Here is a 23,170-nt window from a genome sequence, read left to right as displayed (position 1 = left end):
CATACAATATGAGATCAGTTTATGTGATGCATGTCAAGTGTGACGTCATGCAGAATATACTAATCATGTCTCCCATAATTTGTAAATTTAGTGTAGGCTGGGCGTCTACCTCAATATTAGAAAACAGACCCCCTCTCTGAGTAATATTTTTGTCATTGGGCATAATTTAGTCCATCTAAATGTCAACATATTTAAGCTCGGTTCAGTATTTTCCAGTATAGCATTATGATGATCAATTTGAGAAATTATCTGCAGAAAGTCTGCAGGGAAGTCAAGTTGCAGTTGCAGGCATGCCAGCATAAAAAAATGATCTCTGTCTTAAGTCACAGTTAGGGGTGAGGTCTCCTGTAGGTTTAATCTTGGGGTAAAGGCAAATATTAATTTGATAAACAACGTTATAGGTTATGGTTTTGCTAATTTATTCATGAAGTGCCGAGACAACCCAGTGCGAGCTGATTAGACCATGCATCAGGCACACAACATTCTGTGTAATGTAGGGCATAAGGTAACGCCCCTGGGTTAAAACCCTTTTAGGGAGTCCTTGTAATAGTCAGGATTGATTTTTTTTTTTTTTTTTTACATTATTTAATTTATATTTGCCTTCAAAAAGATGGTATAATTGAATATCAGCCTAAAGACTAGGCAGTAAAGGACAGTGTTCTATTTAGTAAAGTTGTAAAAACAATATTATCTACTAGTCCATACCCATTGGTAGCTTTGTCATCTTCTACCTATGCCAATCCTCAATGCCTATGTGCAGTTTCACATAGATTGACCACGTCAGTGAGTAGAAAAACGTGGGACAGACAGAATGACTGACTGACAGAATGACACACTGACAGTTTCCGTGATTATGTACAGCATACCATACCATGACTTAGTCATACCAAACATTAGAAGAAAACATCAACATTGGTCCACAGGGGGAGCCACAGCGATTGGTCACATTTTAGCCATTTTGAAGCATTTTTCTGTTGTTATAGCGCCACCCAGTTGCCAATTAGAGTTAAATTTCTCCAGTCACCTTGAGGTGTCCTGTTCTACATATCTACCAAGTTTAGTAAAAATCCATATGGCGGTTAGGCCTAGATAAGAAATGAGCTCTCTAGCGCCCCCATTTTGTTTGATGGGGTCAGTAATGGAGGGGTCCCCTCAGATTATGTGTGGTCATATGCCTACAAAGTTGCGTGGTGATGGCTGAAACCCTTGAGATGTTATACACCTTTATGTGATGAGCCACGCCCTCCACAATATTCATTGCCTTATAGAAGCTCAGTTTTAGTAAGTTTTCCAACTTTTGCCAAGAGGGAACTTTAGATATTGGTCCCTAGATTATGTTCACCCAGTTTCATGCAGATCGCTCAAACTTCCTAGGAAGAGATCCATTTGAAGTGTTTTTCAAAAAATTCAAAAATGGTGGAAAATCTATATAAGCGGAAGTTATGGGTTCTTGAGGCAAATGTGTTCCTCATGAGGAGAGGCATCTCTGTGCAAAGTTTCATGTCTTTACGACATACGGGGCATGAGATATGCCCATTCAAAGTTTGACATTTCAGTCGGTTGCTATAGCGCCCCCCTTTGGCCAATTGATGTAATATTGCTTCATTGGCATCCTCCCATGACCCTCTACCACTGTGCCAAATTTCACATGGATTGACCAAGTCAGTGAGGAGAAAAACGTGGAACAGACACACAGACAGACAGAGTTTTCGTCATTAAATAGTAAGATCATTACGCATCAGCAGCCTGTTGCACCAGCTGATCATATGTCATCATTTCAAGATAGAAAGGTCAACTTGGGCTCAAATTCTAGCTTATTTAAATGGGAACTTTTCTATGCAAAAGTGAAGCAGTGATATTAAAAAGAAAGTGATAATAAATGCTAATTTTTAGTGAAAATGTGTCAAACAGACAGGCTTTTTTTGTCTGTTTTTTGGGGGAAGGTTGTGTGATATTTTAAAATGAAATGGCAGCAAGCCCCAGGTGCTTATTTTCCTACTTTCCTCTTTGTGTCAGGATACTCCTTGCCAAATTTCATACTTGTATGACTATTTATGCCATTGTTTGCCTTCATATTAGTATTTGCCAGACACATGTTCCAAAAAAGAGGTTTGGGCCCCCTGAGACCAAATGGCCCCGAGTTGGGGGTGCTTGTTATCAGCTTGTGATGGCCCATGGTTTAGGCTAACACGAAATGATAATGATTAAGAGGTAGCAGGAAACATCACGGGGGCCGGACCTGGCTCCCAGCCTAAAAGGTTTGACCATGAGTTTGATATAACACCATCAATGAAACTAAGAATGATTTCAAGTATAGCATTTAGTACATTTATAATACATGCATTTCAAATGATATACCTCATTACATTGAGTTATATGGTTGGTATAAATGTATATAAATGCTTGGACAACCCCTGACTTTGCATGTCAGCTACTTCAGTTTACAACCAGGTTTTATGGGTTTTTTTTTCCTCCACAGTCTATTGAAGAAGTGGGCGGCTATGTGCTGATCGCCCTCAACACAGCCTCCAGGATTCCTCTGCAGAATCTGCGCATCATTCGAGGTCATAAGCTCTATGAGGGACTGTATGGCCTCGCTGTGCTTACCAATTATAACAAACATACAGGTCAGGACACCGATGAGCTTCTTCTGACCAGCCTGACAGGTCAGTCCACCTCTCCATTTCTCCAGCTCTCTGTGACAGAATGTACCACAAAATCTCAGGATTATTCACAGCAGTTGTTTTTTTTTTTTTTTTTTCAGAAATTCTTAAAGGAGGTGTAAAGTTTGGGACCAACCAGCCATGCAATGTGGAAACAATACAGTGGTATGACATTGTCAATGCTGAGAGCAAACCCAAAATGGTGCTTCCATCACCCAACAGTCCTCGACGTTGTAAGTAAAACAACTCACAGCAGAAGACAAAGGCTGCACATACTTTGATTACATCAGTGCATTTGTGTGTTGTTAACGAATTTCAAGGGTGTGAAGTAAACGCTTTGCCCTGTTTGTTTCTTGTGGTTTGCTTTCACAGGTAAAAAATGTGACCCAAGCTGCTTCAATGGTTCATGCTGGGCACCTGGTCCTGAAAACTGCCAGATCTGTGAGCTCTCATTTCATTTTATCACAGAAAACAAAATCTCAATTCTGTATTAAAGCTAAAATCTCTAATATTTTTTAACTGATATGTTATCGTTAGTGCACAGTATATTCACGTGTGGTGTGGTGAAATGCTAAAAAGAGTTTGCCATGTGTTTGTTTCCATACTCCACGATTGTCTTTGTATTCATATTACTTAGTTGTTAATTTACATTTGTACCTGACAAAAGCTAAATGAGAAAAAATAACATTTGTGCTCCAATGTTTTTGTCATAATTTGAACATGCAAAATGTTATAATGTACGTTTTAAGGTGTGGACACACCAAACTGACATCAAAGAACTAGCCGCGACGAAAGCCAACTGTTGCGTCGTCTACGTCGCCTCACTGTCGCCCTGTGTCAGTTGCATTTGAACACACTACACGGACTACACCCGACGGCCAAGTAGCACGTACGTTCTGCGCCTGCGTAAGAGAGAGCGGAGTGAGAGAGTGGTACATCCTGTCAGCCGAGGGGTTTCCTATCTGTGCAGCCGAGCACCGCAGCACCTCCACGGACTATTACATCCAGACGGTCCCGGTGTTTCCTCCTCAGGCTCCACTTCACTCAGCTGCCCGATAAACCTGCTACTTCTTCCCACTTTAACCTGAATAACAAACCAGGGCTCGGTGCTCCGGTTGGATCCAAACGGAGAGCCGGGGCTAGCTCAGAGACTAGCGGAGGCTAACTGGCTGTGCTTCCCTCCCGTCATGCTGCGGCTAATGCTCTGCTAGCCGCTCCCAGCTAGCCCAGGTTTGTTATTCAGGTTAAAGAGGGAAGAAGCAGCGGATCTGTGGGGCAGCTGAGTGAAGTGGAGCCTGAGGAGGAAGCACCGGTTAGCCCCGATTTCACTACAGGCAGATTCACTCACTACAGGGGTGAGGAAATAAAACCTGAACAGCCAATCAGAGTGATATCTCTCACTGACAAGCTCCGCCGCCGATTCAGCATGCTCAAACGACCAAAAAGACGCAGACGCCGAAGTGCCGACCGCAAAAACTATGGGGGCAAGAGACGCTCACCGACGGCCCAACTTTGGTCGACCATCGGCTTGGTGTGTCAGGGCCTTTAAAGTGACAGTTAAGCCCAACATCAAAATTACAAACTTTTCATCTTACCTTTAGTGCTGTTTATCAACCTAGATAGTGTTGGCGATATCAACCGCAGATATATCTGTCTTCTCTCGAATGCAATGTAACTAGATGGCACTCGGCTTGTGGTGCTCAAAGTGACGAAAAAATAAATTTAAAAAAACTCAAATCATACCACCCTGCAGAAGGAAGCGTGCAACTACTGCTGGCTCACCTAGCACCACTGAGGTAGCTAACATTACAGCTCAGCCATGGAGGAAGACATTTATGTTACATCTTGCTCTGTTACAAGCACAAGCTTCTCGTCCATGAGTAGATAAATGCTTCCTTCTGCACGGTGATACAGTTGGTGGGGTGAAGCTGTGTTGACAGAAAATAGTTCCTTAATACAACTGCTTACAACAAAGATGTGGATTATCTTGAGTAACCAGATCATGATTCCTAGAAAGAAATATTGCTGTTGAGTTTTCTATTCTTTGCACTTGGAGCTCAACAAGCTGGATGCCATCTTGATAAAAGGAAAAATATGTATTTTTGATTTTTGGGGTGAATTGTCCCTTTAATTTGGCCCTAAACTCAAAAATAAATTTAAAAAAACTTGCTACAGGTCACTTCACTGACTTTGTCCTGTCCTCATTTCCAGTAACAAAGCTGAACTGTGCACAGCAGTGCTCAAAGAGATGCAAAGGGCCTTCACCCAGTGACTGTTGTAATGAGCACTGTGCTGCGGGCTGCACAGGACCGCGGCCCACCGACTGTCTGGTGAGAGAAAGACACCTTCACATGGGGACAAGAGTAATGATATGATAAGGACGTGGGGAGGAGACGAGCTTGAACAAGAAATGACACTAAATGTTTCATATTTCTGCATTAAATCTGGATGAGGAGCCTCCGACAAAACAAAGCCCTCACTTAGCGGCATCTGTTTTTATGATCATAAGTATTGTTATTGGTTTCAGTACCAATGAGACAAATAACTGCTGATTAAATCTTTCATTTGGCAGTGCCTCGAGTATCGGCGTCTGCTCTCCCTCTCTGCAGCTCTGAGGATTAAGCCGAGGCTGTAGAGGAATGCAGTGTTATCATTAGTGTGGGGCTCTGTTATGGTCCCTGTGTACTGGATGACTGTTGTTTGTGCTGCAGGCCTGTCGGGACTTCCAGGACGACGGGGTGTGTAAGGACTCCTGCCCCGGCCTCATGCGCTATGACCCCAACCTGCACCAGCTGGTTCCTAACCCACATGGAAAGTACAACTTCGGGGCCACGTGTGTGAAGAGCTGCCCACGTAAGAACACATAAACAGCTTATTTTTTTATATTTTTAGCTGATTACTGTTCACTTTTCACCTTCCTTGACACTGATATATTCATGGTATTCACTGTAACTGTTGTTTTGACAGTCAAGATAAATAAAGTAAAGCTAGTAGGCTTCACCGGCCAATATGAAACAAATCATGCATGGTTATGAGCTTTTTCACATTGTGGTATGCTGTGCGAGTGCCCAGGTTGTCCTTCAGAGCTGTTACACATTCAGTGGTTACAGTTTGTCCAGGTTTAATTATAAACTGTAGAAACACAGAAAGAAAATGATTGAGTTTCAGGGCGTGTTAATGCAACAACTGTTCTTTCTCAGTTTAACTTACACAGGTCTGTCCCAGTGTTACTCAGTGTATACTGTAAGGCCCACAGCATCATTATGCACCTATAGTCATACTTGTGGTACAACTCATACGGGTTGCAAATGCATAAAGATTTAGATATGTTTTAATTGTATTCAACCTGTAAATGTTGCATGCTTGTGAAGTAAACAGCTTGTATTTTGGAATCATTCCAGATAACTATGTTGTTACTGATCACGGAGCGTGTGTGCGGACGTGCAGTGGGAACACATACGAGGTGGACGAGGGAGGAGTCAGGAAGTGCGCCAAGTGTGACGGACTGTGTCCAAAAGGTAGGGGGTCCAGCTATCACTGTACAACCTGGGGACATATTTCTGACTCATACACACAGTGTTGTCTGCAGCTGTGGAACAAAGCTGAGGACATTTACTCAAGTACTGTGCTTTACTACAAGTCAGTGGTACCTGAGTGCTTCCATTTTATGCTATTCAGACTTGAGCTTCATGATCTGGTCCCACTCTCAGTATCAGTCCAGTAATTATGAAGTTAGCTACTACGGCCTGCAGCCAGGAAGATAACTTGTCATGTTTACACTTTGGTTTTTGAACGGATTGAACAAACATATTTGGTGTTAACTAGTGAGCTTTAGAGGTGTTTCCCTTTTGGACAGAGCCAGGCTAGATGTCTTCATGCCAGAGATGGGGGACTCGAGTCACATTCCTTAACTCGAGTCAGACTCGAGTCGCAACTATGATGACTTGAGACTTGCTTGGCTAACGTTGATAAAAGACTTGACTTTGACTTTGTATTGATGACTTGAGACAGATGACTCGAAAGGACACAACGGAGCTATCTCTATACTGCTCCAGTTATCCAAGTGGCCTGAAGCCCGGACATAAAAAGTTGTTTGGAAAAAACGTCATTTGACAGACCTCTACGGTGCGAGCATTTTACTCGCGTTTGCAGCTAAAAATAGTTTTGTGCAAGCAAAAGAAATCATTCAGGAGCACGCTGTGCAATTACAGATTTCAACCAGCAGCAGAAACGAAAAGCGAATCCTGCCGGTTGTGGGTTGAACGGGGGTCACAGACAGGAATATGGAGGAGCGCTATGGCCACCGCAAGATAACAGTTTACCGGCAACCGAGAAGCCCGGCTCCAGGTCCATTAATTTCCTCTTGGTTGGTGTCATAAGTACCCAAACAACTGAGCCGTGGCGGCACACAGGTATGTGACGTGACAGGTAACGATCCACAAACCTCACCGCACTGAAGGGACTGTTCTTAACTTATCAGAGGAGGAGGGTGGCTGGTTCATTTTTATTCTATTTATTTATTTTATTTTGATCCCCCCCTGTAGCCACAAATATTTTTCCTTGAGCTTTTCGAAGTGACTGGTGGAAAATGCGTGACCCTTCACCATGAATTAGATTTTTAAAATTTAGCTGAGTTCATCCGATGAACCGCATTCATGTGTGTGTGCTTGCTTTCGCTTGTCTCGCGCTGGCTGGTTGGTGCAGCTGGACCCAAAGTTTTTGTTGCCATTTGCGGAGCCTGGGCTGCCTACAGAGACCAGACTTTTTCACAGCATATTCAGAGGACATGTAGCTAGAGGATCGTGAGGAGATGTTTGCTGTATGTGACACATGAGTTGACTTGTGACTTGCTTGACCTGAGCAATGACTCGACTTGACTTGCTTGACTTATAGCAGGGACTTGACTTGCTTCTCACCACAACTAACTTGAGACTTGAAGGTAAAGACTTGTGCACATGTGTGACTTTCCCCCATGTCTGCTTCATGCTAACACTACTTTCATGTGAATGCATCACCAATAATGCAATACTGTAATACATAATGATATAACACTTTAAAGGGAAACTTTAAATGTCATCAGGCTCTCTGTCACTGCAGTGTGTGTAGATGAACAGGATTTGTTTTCCTCCTGTGCCTCAAGCAGCCAGAGCTCCCCGCCCATCCACCAGCAAAAGTCCGCCAGGTGACTCTTTTGCTGTCAGATGGATACGGAGCTCCAGCACTTGAGGCACAGGAAGAAAACAAGCACAGTTTATCTTCACACACTGCGGTGACACAGAGGTGGTTGAAAATCGGCAAAGTTTCCCTTTAAGGGAGCAAATTGCTAGAAAATTAATACTTTTATTTTTGATACTTCCCATATTGCTGATAATAATTAGTAGTCTGTGGTTTACATGGTGGTATTGTTTATTTTACTGAAGTGAAGAGTTTGAATACCACAGTACTTCTAACACAGTTTGCCCTCTCTAAAATACCTCGCTAATACCAAAACTAGCTTTCAAACAGTTTTTGTGCTGATTTGTTTTCTTAATTGTTTACAGTGTGTGATGGACTTGGATCAGGAAACCTGACTCACACTCTGTCTGTCAATGCCACCAACATTGACTCTTTCAAAAACTGCACGAAAATCAATGGGAACATTGCTATCATCCGCACATCGATTCATGGGTAAGTTAAGGGCAGTAAAGGGGGAGTTCTTGAAGTGGGATTGTATGAGGTAATTATCCATAGTTAGTGTATTATATACAGTAGATGGCGATTGGCACGCCCCCAGTTAGGAGAAGCAGTCTACTGTTGTGGACAGGTAGCAGCAGAATGTATTTTAGCCTCATAAAAAAGTCCCGCCTAAAAAAATCAATATCACTTTAAATATATGCAATATTGAGAGTATTTTCACTGCTTTACCTTGCTGTCAGACAGTGGTTTCCTCAGGGAAACTAAAGCCGATATATCGCTTTCTTCAAATCCATTGAGAAAACCGGTAATTTAACATCACTAAAGACAGAAGCTGCTGGTCTGCCGCTGCTTCGATCAGTTAGTTTGTTTGTGTTATTGTGTGACTTTGGTGCTTTAAAGGGTTAGGTGAAAACATTCTCAGTTTGGACTGTTATAGATTTTTTTTAGGTGGCTAAAATACATTTTTCTGCTTCCCCCATCTACAACAGTACATTGCTTCGCTTCGGTTTCGATTTACTGCCTGTGCCGATCACCATCTGCTGTATTACACTGGATAATTGCCTCATACGACTCCACTTTAAAAGATCCAAACTATCCTTTTAAAAACATTACAGCCTTTATGACTGTGTGTATCAATTACATCAACTGCAACGGATAACCGGGCACCTTTGCCACCTTTATTTGTAGGGATCCGTATACCAAAACACCAAAGATGGAGCCTGCCCAGCTTGAGGTGTTTAAGACAGTTAAGGAAATTACTGGTAAGACTGCATAAGACCTGAGTAATGCATGACACATTAAATGCACATTGAAGAGTTTCACAATTAACAACCCATTTGTTGCTTTAGGATACTTGTTGATTCAGATGTGGCCAGAGAGCCTGAGCTCACTCAGTCCTTTCGAGAATCTGGAGATCGTTCGAGGACGAACTAAACGGTATGTTCCTTGTAAAGACCCCCTGTGGATTCACAACCGCTGGATCACAAGAAATGGATTTGTTGTTCGAGAGCTGAGGATTACTCAAGACTGTTATTAAAGCGTGCCTTTTTTTCTTCATCTTTTCCTGTTGTACCTTTCTCTCTTTGATAGTGGTAGCCGCAGTTTGATGATGGCTCAGCTCGGCATCAGCTACTTGGGCCTCCGCTCCCTGAGAGAAATCAGCGATGGAGATGTGGTCATCATGAAGAACCCGAACCTGTGCTACACTGACAAAAGCCACTGGAAGGGCCTCTTCAAATCAGAAAGCCAGAGTGCTACCATAGAGGAAAATGCTGATGCTGCCACATGTGGTAAATGTGAATTCAGTCAGATCCTTTCTGTGTTTTGTGTTCTAACTACAGATTACGCAATGCACAAGCCAGATTTAATTAACGGGATCTTATTTCAAAATTGGATAATGATGTGGGAAAGATCTTCTCTTGAGATTGTATGTTTGTTTTCAGCCCTGAGGAACAACACTTGTGACAGGAAGTGTTCCACGGACAGCTGCTGGGGCCCTGGCCCGGACATGTGTTTCGCCTGCCGTGACTACAGCCGTGATGGGAGCTGTGTTGACTCCTGCAACATCCTGGAGGGGTAAGGGAGAAATCTGGGTTTTAATGCCTTTTTAAGCTCTGAAATGCGGTGCTCCCTATTTTAGACAAACAAACAGTCTGAACATCAGATTTGTGTGCTCTACAGTTAACTCCCTCAAAGTCTATTTTCAGACCACGAGCATTTCCAGACTATGACATTAGATGAGTTTGGGGATTTGTTATTGAATCAATTCAAAGACCAAATACGATCCAAGGTCTTTTAAAGCTAAACCCCAGCAGATATAAGACAAACACTGCAGCTGAAATGGCACATTCACTCACATCTGTTTATCTTTGCAGATCTCTGTCAAACATTGAATCTCGACGTGCTTACAATTTAACTTGTGCCCTCAAAAAAGGGATCAAGGATTTCACTTCACATGTACCTGTTTGAAATGAGGCGCGCCTGCGGTGGGAGTCTGTCAGCTTTGTTATTGTCTTTACAGGGATCTGCGGGAGACTGTCGTGAATAAAACCTGCGTGGAGTGTCACCCCGAGTGTCAACGCATGAATGGGACCGCAACCTGCAGTGCGCCTGTATGTGTGTCACAACAACTGAGCTATTATCACAAACATAACAAAGACGAAAAATCACTTGAACTACTGTCGAACAGCTTTGTGGACATTATTTATGAGTCTGATAATTAAAAGTCATGTTTTTGTGTCAGTCACTCAGAATCGAAGAGCACCACAAAGGAACAATTACGCAGCTTGAGATGTGTTGCAGAAATGTTAGCGCTACCAATTTCTCCATCAACAGCAGCCTTATTAGACCACAATGCAGTGCAGCCACAAGACATGTTGTGCTTTGGATGAAGGGTGTGGCTGTGTAGTTGGCGCACAGTCTACTTTTATGCACTCATAATCCCATCTTTGACTGAAAACAACACGCTCACGCCCCTTTTCAGGGTTGTTGAAAGCAACTCTTGGAATGTAGGGTATCATTATTGAAAATACAAGTCGATGGGTTGAAAGAAAGTATCACATTGCAGCACTTTGTTGCAGTAAGTCTCTCAAACAACAGAGCTGTACTGGCCTAAACTGAACATTTCTAGGTGGGTTTTCATTGCCTAACATTTGCAACTTTATGTGGAAGATGGACGCAGCTTGCTTTGACAAATTATTACTATGAGACCGGGCAGTTTACATAATATTTACTACACCTCTCAAGAGTGTTGTAAACATCATGTGTTTTTTTTTCCTTTTCCTTTCAGGGTCCTGGAAACTGCACTAAGTGTGCCAACTTCCAAGACGGCCTGTTCTGTGTGTCCCGGTGTCCTCAAGGCGTGCCAGGCGAGGACGACACGCTGGTGTGGAAATACGCAGATACGATGCAAGTGTGCAAGCCCTGCCACAAAAACTGCACTCAAGGGTAAATGCATTGTTCGCCTGACCTGCGAACTGGCACTATGTTTCTCTGTGTTGCAAACATTTGTCTGTCGTAATGTTGATGCAGCAAGGCAGGAGGGTCAGCTGTGGTGGAGTTGGCACAGATTGGGGAGAGAGAGGTCGGCTTTGACATGAGGCAATATTTGCTGAGATTAATGATGAAATCAGACAATTTAGGAGAGATGTTGTGGACTAAGATTAAAGGAAAATACCAGCGATGTGTCATCTTTATCCATTCACTTAAACTTGATATATTATTACCTTTATTACTCTTCTTCCAGAGAACATCATCATGTTCTAGATATCTGAAACCTTTTGCCACTGGTTCCCATTCATTTTATTATTCAACAAACAGAGGGCTACACTGCGTTATAAAACAGAACAAATATAGCTTTGAGTGAGATGAAAGCAGACCTAATGTTCACATTGATTGATGACCAACATTCAGCCATGGTGCTGGCTGGTTGGTGTACTGATGGGTGCTGTGGTTCAGGACACCACGCCTGTGTGGACGGGCTTTTGTAGTCGTCTTGTGCGACTTTTTCTAAGGAAAAATATGATGAAGTATTTCCACTCTTATTTTTCACTAGTCTAGCTTTTCAGGATTACGTCATTGAACCACATAGAACTAAACACATCCCTACGGACCCCTGTGACTGAGGCATTCAAGGCTTTTATGCGCAGTCTATACTTCTGTTGCCGTGCGCCTATGTGCGCTGTGCAGGCTGGTGCATGTAGGATGAAATTTCACACATGCGTGTTGGGACCAGGACTGTCCAGAACGCCCTCCTCCCGGCTCTGATATCAGAGTTCTGCAAAAGTAGAAAACAAATAAGTCCACACACCAAGCAGTTCCTGTTAAGAAACATTTTAATGCAGAGTGATGTTTTGAGCCCACGGCTCTCCCTCTGACTTCTGATAAATGACAGGAAGTTGCCATCTTAAATACCCATGGTGCCTGAGCCTTAAATGTGAACTGCTCTGGATACATACATTGAGCACTTTGGCCCCTTAAGGCCTCAATGAGTAATTTGACATTAGACCAGATTTGTAATTCTCTAATTATAAATCTGGAAGGGTCCCCTCAGATTATGTGTGGTCATATGCCTACAGAGTTGCGTGGTGATGGGTGAAACCCTTGAGATGTTATACACCTTTATGTGATGAGCCACGCCCTCCGCAATATTCATTGCCTTATAGAAGCTCAGTTTTAGTAAGTTTTCCAACTTTTGCCACGAGGGAACTTTAGATATTGGTCCCTAGATTATGTTCACCCAGTTTCATGCAGATCGCTCAAACTTCCTGGGAAGAGATCCATTTGAAGTGTTTTTCAAAAAATTCAAAATGGCGGAAAATCTATATAAGCGGAAGTTATGGGTTCTTGAGGCAAATGTGTTCCTCATGAGGAGAGGCATCTCTGAATGTATGACGGCCACTTAACTCGATGATTTTGTAATTTTACCATATGTTTCTGGGGTATAAAATATGTTCATGCTAGTATTTTCCCCTTATATATTTATATATCAAAAGTAGTTCTGGTAAGATATTGTTGTACATAGATACATATATATATTTCCTTGGTTTATTTTTATACTGAATATGGGCAACAGGTGTGGCGTATTTAAGATGGCGAATTTCTGTCATGTATCAGAGGTCAGAGAAAGAGCCGTGGGTTCGAAACATCACTCTGCATTAAAATCTTTCTGAACAGGAGCTGCTTGGTGTGCGGACTTATTTGTTGTCTACTTTGCCAGATGCCTCTTTGGTACAGCACCCACACCATTGGACGCTGGGATGTGCGTGTCTTCTGTACTGTTTTCAGTCAAACTTCCGCAGCGTCTGTGGTGCCAGGCGCACAATTTACACATTTTTCTGCAAGTGCACGGCGTGTCTCTGCAGCTCGATGCAAGCATCTCTGTGGCCCTGCTCAGCTTTTCTGCATATGTATAAATTAGGCATTAATCTGGTAGCAAATTACAGAGAACTTTGACTTCATGGTATGAAAAATGACTTTTGATGACTGTGAATTTTCAGTGTGGAATTAAAGTGATGGTATCTTTACATCAGATTCTTTGCATTGCTTTCTTTACAGTTGCATGGGTCCTGGTCTTGAAGGCTGCCAAGGTAAAGGGTGAGTAAACACAGCTTCACTAATCACTGATGCTGAAGTACACACTGACTTCGCCAAAGTTCCAGTCTAATCTCATCTCTCCTTGTTTACTGGATCTGTAAATGTGCTCTGTTTTCCATCTGCACTCTTAAATGAGCTCCCACCTGTCTTTCAGCCCCTCTGGCCTTTCCATGATTGCGGCTGGTGTAGTCGGGGGTCTGCTGGCTGTTCTTATTGCTGGCCTGTCTGTGTTTGTGTTGCTGCGCCGACGCCACATCAAGAGGAAGAGAACCATGCGTCGACTTCTCCAAGAGAGAGAGGTACGACAAAGGGAACTGAGTCACCACACTTCAAGATGTGGACAGAAGATGTTTTTGAGATGTTGGGGGGTTATCTACAGAGATAGAAGTCTGCTATATGAAAGTTTTTTTTACTTTTTTGTGTGATTTCTTTTTAAAGAATCACTAGTGCTGTTTGTGAGACAGTGTGTGAAATATTGAGTCCTTCTATTCCAGTTGGTTGAACCTCTGACTCCAAGTGGCGAGGCTCCAAACCAGGCTCTGCTGCGGATCCTGAAGGAACCTGAATTTAAGAAAATCAAAGTGCTGGGATCAGGAGCTTTTGGTACTGTTTACAAGGTAATAACATGGAGCAGGTTTGTCTCAAAACACCTTGCTGTCAAAATTCCCGTCCAGCGCTAAGCTTTATTGGAGCTGGAGTTAAGGAGAACTGCTTGTGCCAAGTTTACATAACCAACACCCGTCAGTGATTTGGCTCATCTACATCTGTTGTCAATTTTTCAATTAAAAGACACATTTTTGAGTTGCCAGATCATGCGTGAGTGACTCCACTTTCACTTTCAGTTCTATGTGTATGTGTGTATATATGCATGTATTCATTTCATCGTGGGGATATATCTGTGTTTACACAGTGACACTGGGGACTTATTTTCACATGGAGACAAAAGGTCTCTGCAAAGTTAACTGCTTATTTTAGGGTTGCTTTAAGTAAATCTCCAGAGAGAGAATGTAGGTCAACACAATGTTCTCGCTTGATATATAAAAACAAGTTGAATTTATATCTTTGCGAGGACCAGTTTTAGTTTTAGACCATAAAGGGATAGTGCACCCAAAAATGAAAATTCAGCCATTATCTACTCACCCATATGCCGAGGGAGGCTCAGGTGAAGTTTTAGAGTCCTCACATCACTTGTGGAGATCCCAGGGGAGAGGAGGTAGCAACACAACTCCACCTAATGGAGGCTGACGGTGCCCCAGATTCAAACGTCCAAAAACACATAACTGAAACCACAAAATATCTCCATACTGCTCGTCCGTAGTGATCCAAGTGTCCTGAAGCCCCGACATAAAAAGTTGTTTGGAAAAACGTCATTTGAACTCTGTTTTTAGCCTCATTGTAGCCTGCAGCTCTAACTGCCTCTCTGTGCACCGCGCTCACGTGTGCGTGCTTGTGTGAGACCATGAGACATGGGCACCATGTTCATGTGTGTTCACATGCTTTTGCTGGTCTCACGCAAGCGCACACACGAGCATGGTGCACAGAGAGGCAGTCAGAGCTACAGGCTACAATGAGGCTAAAAACAGAGTTCAAATGATGTTTTTCCAAACAACTTTTTATGTCGGGGTTTCAGGACACTTGGATCACTACGGACGAGCAGTATGGAGATATTTTGTGGTTTCAATTATGTGTTTTTGGACATTTGAATCTGGGGCGCCATCAGCCTCCATTAGGTGGAGTTGTGTTGCTACCTCCTCTCCTCTTGGATCTCTGCAAGTGATGTGAGGACTCTAAAACTTCACCTGAGCCTCCCTCGGCATATGGGTGAGTAGATAATGGCTGAATTTGCATTTTGGGTGCACTATCCCTTTAATAGCAAGGTCATTTTTGGAAAGTGGCTCAAAGGGCTGTTTCAAGGTAAAGATTTGGTCATTGGGTTGAGGTTAGAGTAAGGTTACAGAAATACTTAATTAGTTTAGTTTAGTTTATTTGCACATACATGTGTAGAAAGTACAGGAAAAAAAGAGATTAAAAGTTAAAACATTGTGTAGGAGAGGTTAGAAGCCAAAACTGGTTTATGAAGATACCTCCCCTATTAATTACTAACAATCATACATAAAAGAAAAGGATAAAAGCGAATAATTGAACAAGAGTTCCAGACTAAGAAGTGATACAAAATTATTAGAGATGTACAATTTACAAAAACAAAAAAAATTACAAATGAATCACTGTCAAACTACCAGTATAATGCTGTAAACTGCTAAGCAAGAGTCCTGCGTTTTTGAACTTTTACTGAAGCAGAAGTGCAAAGATATAAGCAAAATGTACATAACTATCAAATGTAAAAGTATTTATTTGATCCCTTTCATAAATGATATTATTTGGTTATGATTATTATGCAAAGATATAAGCAGCATGATTATTACTGCTGATGTACATACACAGCAGTCATCTAGATGAAGTGGTATAAAAAAGTAATATTACTCTTTGAAATGAAGTACAAGAGTGGTATAAATGGAAGTACAAGTGCCTCAAAATTGTACTTAAATGAAGCACTTGAGTGAATCTACTCACTTATTTTATTTCCACCACTGGGTTTAGGGGGGACTAAGGCTAAAGGTCTTCATGTATATAAAATAGAACAAAGTGTTTGGAGGCAGGGTTGCGTTCATGCAGTACATACATGTCAGCATATATAATTGTACTGTACATTTTCATGTGTGCACTTGTGTTCACACGATGATTCAGGTGTAATTAAAGCATGGGAAATAACAAACTTGTGTCCATACAGGGCCTGTGGGTTCCAGAGGGAGAGGATGTGAAGATCCCAGTCGCCATCAAGGTTTTGAGGGAGGCCACATCGCCAAAAGCAAACAAAGAGATCTTGGACGTAGGTTCACTGATTCATATGGCACATTTTTAGACTCTAGGTTTACTGTAAAACTGAGTCAGAACTAAAATAAGCCATTCATTTGACATGTTATTTCCCAGACTACTTCAGTCAAGTGTCTGCTACTGAAAGTTGAAAATCTCTGTGCACATTTGGTAGTAACTATCACAATATTTTGACTGGATTAACACGGCTCAGGCGTACCTCAGTGCATTGCACAAAGTGAGTGACAATTATTGCTTTCCAGATGTCAGGTTAACTGTAACGTATCCTGTAATTTATAGTGCATGCAACCTGATTTGAAACTAATGACTACTTATTTTCCTTGTAATGGAGAACGTGTCATGGTTCTACGCTGTTGACCCTCTTATGGAGCTGTAGGAAATGACATTAATTCATTGGAGGGCTTTGCGTGGGCGTTGGTTTGTAATCCAAGGCTGAGGTGTTCTGGAAAGGAATGCAGTCCTGTAGCCGCACTGAGGAAGCAGCCTGTTCAAAAAGCATTATGCAAACGGCTGAATGTGCATGTTAGATCCTGTGATTTTGTGGTTGTGTTGCTCAGTCATTGTACATCTGGAAGTTGTGGTGGACATGCATGTCCTCTGAACTTCATGACTTGAGGGCATAGGCTTGTTTTTAAATGTGCTTTAAAGCCTCTTCCTCATCAGACTGTCAAAATTACAAAGCTCCTAACAATTGAGTGTTTTTTTTACCACACAGTGTTGATACTGTAATAGTCATGTGGGGTACAATTAATGTACTCACGGCAGGAAATCTACTCAGGAAAGCTCAGTTTGAAGTGCTGTTTGCACGGGTCTCCCTGCTGGAAGCCTGCAGTTGGTGGCCAGTGTGGATTATCCCCATCATTTTTTCTTTAAGTCGCTTTTCTGTTTTGACGACTGAGAGTTTCCACTCTCAGCTGAGCCGCATAAAATATGCTTGGCTGGGCATGACTGCTGCTAAGAAACTTATCCCCCAACACTGGATATTTCCACAAATGTCATGTTTCTCGAGCTATCAGTTTCCAGGATAAGTGTGGACTCATGCACCAGTATTTGTTCAGTTCTGTTCTATTTTTGTCTTTGCACCATTAATAAGAATAGCTTTTTTTTCTCTATACACTAGATAAGGGTGTTGTCTTGTTGTTTGTAACATCTGACTGCCTCACCATAATATAAAACATTAAATGACTTTTTTTTTCGTATGTGTGCACGCGCACCACAGGAGGCTTATGTGATGGCCAGCGTGGAACACCCCCACGTGTGTCGTCTGCTCGGCATCTGCCTGACGTCCACAGTGCAGCTCGTCACCCAGCTGATGCCCTATGGCTGCCTGCTGGACTATGTCAAAGAGAACAAGGACAATATCGGCTCCCAGTACCTGCTCAACTGGTGTGTGCAGATAGCCAAGGTAAGAAAGGAACCTCATAAAAGGCATCAAGTTACATGGTGTTGTCTGTTCAATAGGTGCGACCTGCATGGGGCTGGAGTAAGGTTTCAATGTTGTTTGCCTGCAGCAACTATAATGTTTATCTCAAGTTTGTGTGTGTCTGTTTTTTAAGTTATACAGGGCATGTGATCAAAACAAAGGCTACTGAGCATTTCTGCAGATCACATCAAGTTGTTTTGCAACTGCTAGACAGAACAGTACATGCTGCTTATAACTGCTGAGAAATGTAGCTGAATGGCATGACTGGTTATGCTAGACAAATTTATTCATACAGCGACACAGGATGTAGTCGGCATAGAGTGCTGCAGAGATGACTTTCTTTGTAGGCCGACCAAGAAGTTAGCATTGTCCCAGTTCCCTCGACAAATAGCCATGATGTTATTTTTCCACTGGATTTTGGAGTATTGCAGAAAATAAGGTCTGTGGGAGATAAAAGTTTATGATGCTAACACATTTTGTTCAGCAAGATTATCTTCTCAAAAACATCACTTTTATATTTTTTGAAGCATAAATGCAGTTGCTTGAGATACAAATCTAATGCTAGGCTATAAACCAGGGGTGTAAAACATATGGCCCGGGGGCCAGAACTGGCCCGCTCAAGGGTCCAATAGTGCCCACTAGATGACTTTGCACACTTAGGCCCAATCCCAATACCCCCCCTTGTCCACTACCCCTTGGCCCTCGAAATGAAGCATCGAGGGGTAGGGGTTGAATTCTTTCCCTAGGAATTGGAACACCACTCACTACATCACCGCGTTGGTTACGTTCACACATACGTAACTATTTTAAATAGGAAGCTGCGAGCCATCTACATTTCCAACTGGCATCTACAATGGAGTCTCATTCATCCTACCGATTGCGTTTGCCGCATTCATCATTCTTCGTTAGATGAACAACAGACGACAGGGGACTTCTGCTAGCTAGCTAACCAGCTAACATTATGAGGCAGCATAGTTATACTAGCTGGTTATCGTAATGTGAAAAATCCGACAATTTTGCAGAACAGGACAGATGACAGGCACCAGATAGTGCGAGCTAGCTAGCTAGCTAACAAGCAACCTGACGACGGTCACATTAGCAATGTATGAACTTTTTCCCCCGTCTCTTGCTCGGTGGTAACCATGGCGACGTCTACCCTTCGCTGGCAAGTCAGCATCTGGGCTAGTTTCCCTACCCCTACACGCAAAAAGGAATTGGGACACCACTACCCCTCGTGGGAATGCGCAAATGTAGGGGTAGGGCCAAGGGGTAGGGCTAAGGGGGGTATTGGGACGGGCTCTAAATGTTGATGCTCTTGTGAAGGCTGAGAGGTTTCAGGAGAAACAGTTAATAGATATTAATAGATACTTCGTGTAAAATGCTGCCTCAGAGGCTTCTCCACTCTGACCAGAAACTCTGAAATAACAGTGAATCCTGTCTGTGATCATATTTAAAGATACTGAACATTGTGCAAAATATCGTCAACCAGCAGCTCCAGTACAAAATAATCTGTATCAGACTTTTGTCTTAAAACAATATCAGTGGAGCCCTGCTGCTGAGGCACGGGCTGTTCGTCATTTGTTTTGTAAATGGATGAATGTTTTCACATTGTACGTAAATTGTTTATAGGTTATTACGCAATGTTTTTACTGGTCCGGCCCACTTGAGATCAAGTTAGGCTGTATGTGGCCCCTGAACTAAAATGAGTTTGACACTCTTGCTATAAAGTAATCATACCTTGTTCTCATGACTTTGATGTCACTGGCACAGTGAGGCTGTAAAGTGTACTGTTGCTCTGTAGTCTCATTTAGCCACTTGTTAGCAACTGCCTTTTTTAAGACATGTTAAAGCTTCAAAATTCAGGAGTGGGGGATTTACTGACATATTTTATGTTGTGGAGCAGAAGGTGAAAATCTCTTAAGCTTGTGTTAACCACAGACCTTATTTTAGGAATCTAACCAAATTGACAAGATGTACAAAATGCTCATTTGTTTCCACATTTTAGGACTCATCCCTGCAGTAGTCTGTTGTTTCAAGTCTCAGCTGTTCTTATACTTTGTTCCACATTTGAGCGGCATAGAAGCTAAAGGCAGTTTCACCACGTTTAGTTTTGACTCTGGGAAAAAGGCCATGATGACAAGTGTAGCATGAAAGCATTTTTAGATCTTTGATCGTGTCTGATCAAGCGGCGGTTCCGTGTTCTGACACCGCAGAATCCAGCCGTATCAGACAGCTTGTGAGAAAGAGCACTGCACTTATGTAATAACTTGTTCTTCATTGTTTGTTTGACAAAAGGGTATGAACTACCTGGAGGAGCGCCACTTAGTGCACCGTGACTTGGCAGCGAGAAATGTCCTGGTGAAGACTCCTCAACATGTCAAGATCACTGACTTTGGTCTGGCAAAACTCCTCAGTGCAGATGAGAAAGAGTACCACGCCGATGGGGGAAAGGTGGGTTGGAGATTAAAGTAGTCTACAGACAGCAGGTCCCGGTCTGTCTTTTTATGAATGAGTAGGTTAAGAATAAGTTAAAAGAAATTTTTTCCGCCCTACAAATTAAATTCAGTCTTTAGTTTCACAGCCATCAGTTGTTGCTGCACACAAATAGGCCTAAGAGCAGCCTCACTTGTGCATTTATAGCTTGTTACAACTTGGGTGTTGTTAGACAAACGACTTCCTGTAGATGAATGAATTTTCTCCATGTTTGCATTTGTAGCTTTGCTCCAGATTCTATCTTATGTAATAAGATAAGTATAAATAGTTCTGTCAGAGAGAAGAAAAATGACAGATCAGATAAGTCCCGTCTCTTATCAACGTTTCTTTGTGCAACTGAAAGCACTATTTTCCTCACAGAAAAATGTGTAGCGCTCATGTTTACTCGCAGGGTGACCTTTACTCTTTCTTTAACATACAGTAATGTAATATTTTCCACAATATGATAGTTGTAAGCATTTGTGTTCTTTTTCTTAAAGGGACAAAATCAATATTGCATGTTTTTCCTCTTAACTGTAGTGCTGTTTATCAGTCTAGATTGTTCTGGTGTCACTATAGAGTTGTCTGCCTTCTCTCAAATATAATGGAACTAGATGGCACTCAGCTTGTGGTGCTCAAAGTGCCAAAAAATACATTTGAAAAATTCAACAGCAATGTCTCTTTCCAGAAATCATAACCCAGTTACTCAAGATAATCCACAGACCTTGCTGAAACCAGTTTCATGTAGAAACTATTTTCCTTCTACTAAAATACATCTGCCAACCGTATCACCATGCAGACAGAAACATGCATCCACTCATGGATGAGAGGCTTATGGTAGCTCACCTGAGCTAGCTAACGTCTCAGTCAAGGAGGACGCCACTAATTGTTACATCTTGCACTGTCATGAGCTCAACCATCTTGAGTAATTGAATTCAAATGCATTTTTTGGCGCTTTGACCACCACAAGCCAAGTGCCATCTAGTTCCATTATATTTGAGGGAAGGCAGACATCTCTACGGCTGATATCTCCAACACTCTGCAACTCACACCAAAACTATCTAGACTGATAAGCAGCACTACAAGCAACAGGGAAAATATCTGTTTTGTATTTTGGGGTGAACTGTCCCTTTAACTGTCATAAATCCCATACTAAGGTAGAATATCCTTGTCATTGCCGTATTACCTCTTTATGATGTCAGAACCTCGTTACATCCGTAGAATATTTTTCCCAAACTGATGACAAAATAGTTTTGACTGATGATTTAATACAATGATCATTTTCCATCCAGAGATTTTATTCCTTGTCCTCAACAGAGGGGCAGATGTCCAGCTCTTTAAAATGAATGCACCAGAAACATTTACATGAGCTTGTGGTTTTCTGTATGCTTGACTAATGCAAATGTGCACCACTAGATGACAGTGATGTTACATTATATTCTGCATGTGGCAAAGAGAGTGAGGGACTTTAATTTAACAAAGTGCCAAATTTGACTAGATGATATCAAGGTACAAATTAAGTTAACTGCTTTTAACAGACTATTATAGACATTGCTGTTCAGAGTCCATTGGCTAGTATACAGATGAGGCTGCTGTTTCAATGAGCTAATTAACCTTCTCTTCCTCCCTCTTGCAAGACACCCTCAGCAAACATAGGCATGTAAAATCTTGCCAGCAAAAACCGTCTGATGAAGCACGGTGCTGTATTCATCACAAGAAAATATCTTCTGTGTTCCAGTCAAGCTTATTGTCCAGATATATTCAAACATAAATCATGCGAAGTGTAAAATTACAGGTATATTTGAAAGTTGCTGTAACATTTGGAGATGATTACATTACTGCTGTTTTGTTCCACAGGTGCCAATAAAATGGATGGCTCTTGAATCTATCCTGAACAGAACATACACACACCAGAGTGACGTGTGGAGTTATGGTAATTCTTTGTGCTTTATGTTGTGAATACATGCTCTGCTTTTAACCCAGTGTGGCACACTGGAAATGCTGGCATTGCGCATTTCTGCAAACCACAGATATGTTACATTTTTATGTTTCATATGCAGCTGATATATTGAAACTTAACGTTTCTTGATGCTTCAGTTTTGAATTTTGTGCTGTGACAACACTGTGGTCAGTGTGTGGTTAGGTTTAGGCACAAAAACCACTTGGTAAGTTTTGGGAAAACAGCATGTTTTGGCTTAAAATACCCAGTTTGGACGTCACAGGCACGGCAGGAAATGGTGGGAACTGTCGTAATAAAACGCCCGCTTCTGTTGGTCTTGAACAGCGGTCTGCTGCTGTCAGCTGCTTGGCAGAGGTCTCACCAAGGTGTCACGCCATACACCTTCCCCTTTTCCTTCTGATGAGAAACTCACCTCACACACATGTAATCTGGACTACATCATACATATGAAATGTACAAAAGTAACGTGTCCATGGTTTGCAGAAACGTACAATGACAACATTTTATTCTGGTGACTCGGCTGCGATGCAGGAACCCTGCAGCTCGGATTCTTGCATAACTTCAGATATGTAAAACAGCTGGGCTTTTGTACTCTTGAGTTTTGATGAGAGTCTCACTGGAGAAATATTTATTCATTGCCAAATAAAGTGTTTTAACAGCAAGTGAGGCAGAGCGAGGAGCGAGATTTTGAAGCCTCGGCTGGATGTTGTTTTTGGATCTGTCAACATTTTAAAACACAAAATGAGAAGGGAGAACATCTTGGAAGCATCTGTGATTTTTTAGGACACAGGTAGCACACACCTACACACCAGCAGGCTCGGATGGACAACATCACGTCAGAAGAGATTGTTGCCACAACCCACATAAACATTTCTTCCAGCACCAGGAGCACACATATGCACAGATGCCTCCACACACATACACACACACACACACACACACACACACAGCACAGCTTTATGTGTGGGCCAGCTTCCAAATCTTCCTTTC

At 42.2% G+C, this 23,170-nt stretch overlaps 1 protein-coding gene across 1 annotated transcript in view; it reads left to right on the top strand.

Moving 5' to 3' along the window:
- Positions 1 to 23,170, top strand: part of egfra (epidermal growth factor receptor a (erythroblastic leukemia viral (v-erb-b) oncogene homolog, avian)) — a 63,036-nt gene that overhangs the window by 28,031 nt on the left and 11,835 nt on the right. Inside the window, exons 3-22 of the mRNA XM_033650773.2 lie at positions 2,480 to 2,666; positions 2,765 to 2,896; positions 3,036 to 3,104; positions 4,875 to 4,993; positions 5,375 to 5,516; positions 6,065 to 6,181; positions 8,204 to 8,330; positions 9,027 to 9,100; positions 9,188 to 9,275; positions 9,429 to 9,628; positions 9,782 to 9,914; positions 10,360 to 10,450; positions 11,128 to 11,285; positions 13,395 to 13,433; positions 13,588 to 13,732; positions 13,928 to 14,050; positions 16,222 to 16,320; positions 17,545 to 17,730; positions 20,044 to 20,199; positions 22,078 to 22,153. Coding sequence (XP_033506664.1) covers positions 2,480 to 2,666; positions 2,765 to 2,896; positions 3,036 to 3,104; positions 4,875 to 4,993; positions 5,375 to 5,516; positions 6,065 to 6,181; positions 8,204 to 8,330; positions 9,027 to 9,100; positions 9,188 to 9,275; positions 9,429 to 9,628; positions 9,782 to 9,914; positions 10,360 to 10,450; positions 11,128 to 11,285; positions 13,395 to 13,433; positions 13,588 to 13,732; positions 13,928 to 14,050; positions 16,222 to 16,320; positions 17,545 to 17,730; positions 20,044 to 20,199; positions 22,078 to 22,153 — 2,461 coding nt within the window. The remainder of the gene's footprint in view (positions 1 to 2,479; positions 2,667 to 2,764; positions 2,897 to 3,035; positions 3,105 to 4,874; positions 4,994 to 5,374; positions 5,517 to 6,064; positions 6,182 to 8,203; positions 8,331 to 9,026; positions 9,101 to 9,187; positions 9,276 to 9,428; positions 9,629 to 9,781; positions 9,915 to 10,359; positions 10,451 to 11,127; positions 11,286 to 13,394; positions 13,434 to 13,587; positions 13,733 to 13,927; positions 14,051 to 16,221; positions 16,321 to 17,544; positions 17,731 to 20,043; positions 20,200 to 22,077; positions 22,154 to 23,170) is intronic.

Source organism: Epinephelus lanceolatus, chromosome 12 (genome assembly GCF_041903045.1).
Source record: "Epinephelus lanceolatus isolate andai-2023 chromosome 12, ASM4190304v1, whole genome shotgun sequence".
Lineage (NCBI taxonomy): Eukaryota > Metazoa > Chordata > Actinopteri > Perciformes > Serranidae > Epinephelus > Epinephelus lanceolatus.
This window is presented reverse-complemented; position numbering and strand designations above follow the sequence as displayed.